This window comes from Berghia stephanieae, chromosome 9 (genome assembly GCF_034508935.2).
Source record: "Berghia stephanieae isolate SIO BIC M18660-M18661 chromosome 9, UCSD_Bste_1.3, whole genome shotgun sequence".
NCBI lineage: Eukaryota > Metazoa > Mollusca > Gastropoda > Nudibranchia > Aeolidiidae > Berghia > Berghia stephanieae.
This window is the reverse complement of record NC_088368.1, coordinates 27,164,761-27,167,260: the sequence shown is the minus strand read 5'-3', so window position 1 is coordinate 27,167,260 and position 2,500 is coordinate 27,164,761. Positions and strand designations below refer to the sequence as shown.

Below are 2,500 nucleotides of genomic sequence, written 5' to 3'. Positions count from 1 at the left end.
ACACACCAAAAAAAATAACATAAACATCCACAGCGGGACTCGAACCTAAGACCTACAATTCATAATCCTAGTAACTTACAACTGGACCACAGAACTGTATTATGAACACTGAGGTTAAGTATCTAGTTGTTTTCAAAACATCAATGTCAAACAAATTTTCTCTCTTTCTTTCATACCGTTTTCTTTTTTTTCTTGGTCATATTATGCAGTCCCTTCTTCCATTTTTATGACGGACCTCCTAGAAGTTACGAGACCCTAAGGGAGTCCAATGACAACGAAGCATCATCCTCTAAGTCTTCAACAACGACGCAAGAAAGGGAAATCACCTAAATACCATGAGGCGATCCGATGACTGTGCAGTCTTCAATGATATTTTATTTTACAGGGTTTTTCAAAAATAATATGACTAAATCATTATGCACTTTTTCAGTTCTAAAGCGTTATAAGGGACCCAATCAATGAAATCTTTAGATAGAGAACTTATCAGTTTGATTTTTTTTAATTTACCGCTCTGGTGGAGCACCACCCCATTGGTATTCGGATGTTGAACATATTTCAATATAAGGTTGCTCAGTGATAGATTGATATGAGTTGTGCTAAAGTGCTCGCTCTAGACACTTGGCTTGTCAGACCCCCATTTGTATGACTATTGCTTGAGGGAGCATCTTAGGGATAAAGATAACAATACCTCTAACAATTATTTGGTGACATTAATAATGAGATAACAGGTCCAATAAAAATCGTTGGTACTCCATATTGTGACGAGTATTTGGAGGGAACTTTGAAACCGTTTTGATGTTGTTCGTGCCGCTGGTGGTGACCACATTGAATAATTGCAAAATTTGAAATAAGATTTGAAGGTGTGTACTATGCGTGTGTCCAAACTAGACTCCTTATTCTCGTATGCCTTTATATCTGGAGGAGTTCTTCTAGCGGCCGAAACGTTTTGTATTTAGAGAAGTTGCAGAGGGCCATATCTCTCTTCTATATGACGAGAATTTTCTGCATCGCTGCAGCATATGCTTTGCATCTTCCTTCTTCTCACCATATGGGCAGGCCGGTGACTATATTATGTTTCACGTGTCTCTGCATATGCTTTTTAAGTCTATTGTGGCATGTCCTGAGGCAGAACAGGATTACTTGTTCATGTCTAGGCAGGCAGCATATATGGTAATCATTTGAACGCATTGATGAAGGGTATTAATAATGCGTTTTATCTCGCTGCAATTATGTTGTTGGCGCGGCTATGTGGTCTAGTGGTATGACACTCGCTTTCGGATCGAGGGTCCTGAGTTCGAGCCTGGCTCGGCGCATAGTTGAGTCCTTGAGTCCTCTCTCACCGTACTTCTCTAATCCTACTCAGGTGTAAAATGAGTACCTGGCCGTTAACAGCGTTGTCTCTCTGTCGTAAAAAATTGTATTATCGCCTAACAGGCATCAGGTCTCGTTCTGCATGTTAAATGTTGTTGTTGGTTAGGGACCCCTTGTAAAGTGATTTAAGCACATTAAGTGGATATTTCGCTATAAAAAAGCTCAAGTTTTTTTTGTTCTTTTTTTTTTGGTAGCTTTATTTTTTAGAGTCTATCATCTTCTCGTTCCCCGATATGCCACAGTGAACTGGAGTCCACTAGAGAATCGTTCTGATGGCGATTCTATCCTGGAGAGTTGCCTGAATTTGTTAAGTCCACCAGACACTGACTCTTTCAAAGCGGATACAGAATCAGTAAAATATAAATACAATTTGCTTGTCACGGTTTGTGTCCTAAGTCATTGTCTTTGCTGCTATGGCGATAGCTTCCACCTCTATAATTTGTGAATATAGCACCAGTTGGAATTGTAAAAGCAAGGAAGATTTGTCTTGAATATTAATTCCTGCTCTCTCATTTTCCACACCATCTCAGGCAGACCCATCCGTATAAATATGTATCCAGAATCCTTTGGGTATTTTTATTTACTCCCATTTCAACAGCGAGATTGTTTCTATTTAGCTCTATGTTTGTATCATTTATGGAGCTCAGGTTGTGTATTGTTGTATAGGACTGTATTCTTTGTCTAGGCTCATATTTCTGGGTGGTTCTCATTAGTGTTTAGTGCGCTTATTTCATGAGGCAAGTCATTAGAAAACTTTCTATGTACAGTCTTTGAGTCTGTCGAGAAACTTGACCATTTTAGTCTTCCGAGCTCAAGTTGACTCTTATATGCATGGGTTGTTGGTCCATGGCATTGATTTTGATGTGGTGCTTTAGAGTCTTTGCTTCTAATCTTTGTTTACGAGGAGGGGGGGGGGGAATCACTGCGAAGCTTTACATTTTGCTGATTTGTGTCTATCAGCACCAGTAATAATGCGTAGGGTTTGGTTTTGACTCAAGGGAATTTTGATGCGTTTATGACGCCGCTGTCAGGAGGCATTTGATCCAAAGTGTACATATATGCAGGTCTGACAATCGAACCAACAATTATGGGCTTCGTTTAACATTGTTGTAATGGAGTCATTTTTTTG

At 39.5% G+C, this 2,500-nt stretch overlaps 1 protein-coding gene across 2 annotated transcripts in view; it reads left to right on the top strand.

The window, feature by feature from the left end:
* LOC144979966 (lysosomal proton-coupled steroid conjugate and bile acid symporter SLC46A3-like) overlaps positions 1-2,297 on the top strand; it is a 25,171-nt gene extending 22,874 nt beyond the window's left edge. For both annotated transcript variants that reach the window (XM_078927320.1, XM_078927319.1), the window contains exon 8: positions 210-2,297. In XM_078927320.1, the coding sequence (XP_078783446.1) occupies positions 210-330 (121 nt within the window). In that variant the 3' untranslated portion in view covers positions 331-2,297. The remainder of the gene's footprint in view (positions 1-209) is intronic.
* Positions 2,298-2,500: the final 203 nt, after the last annotated feature.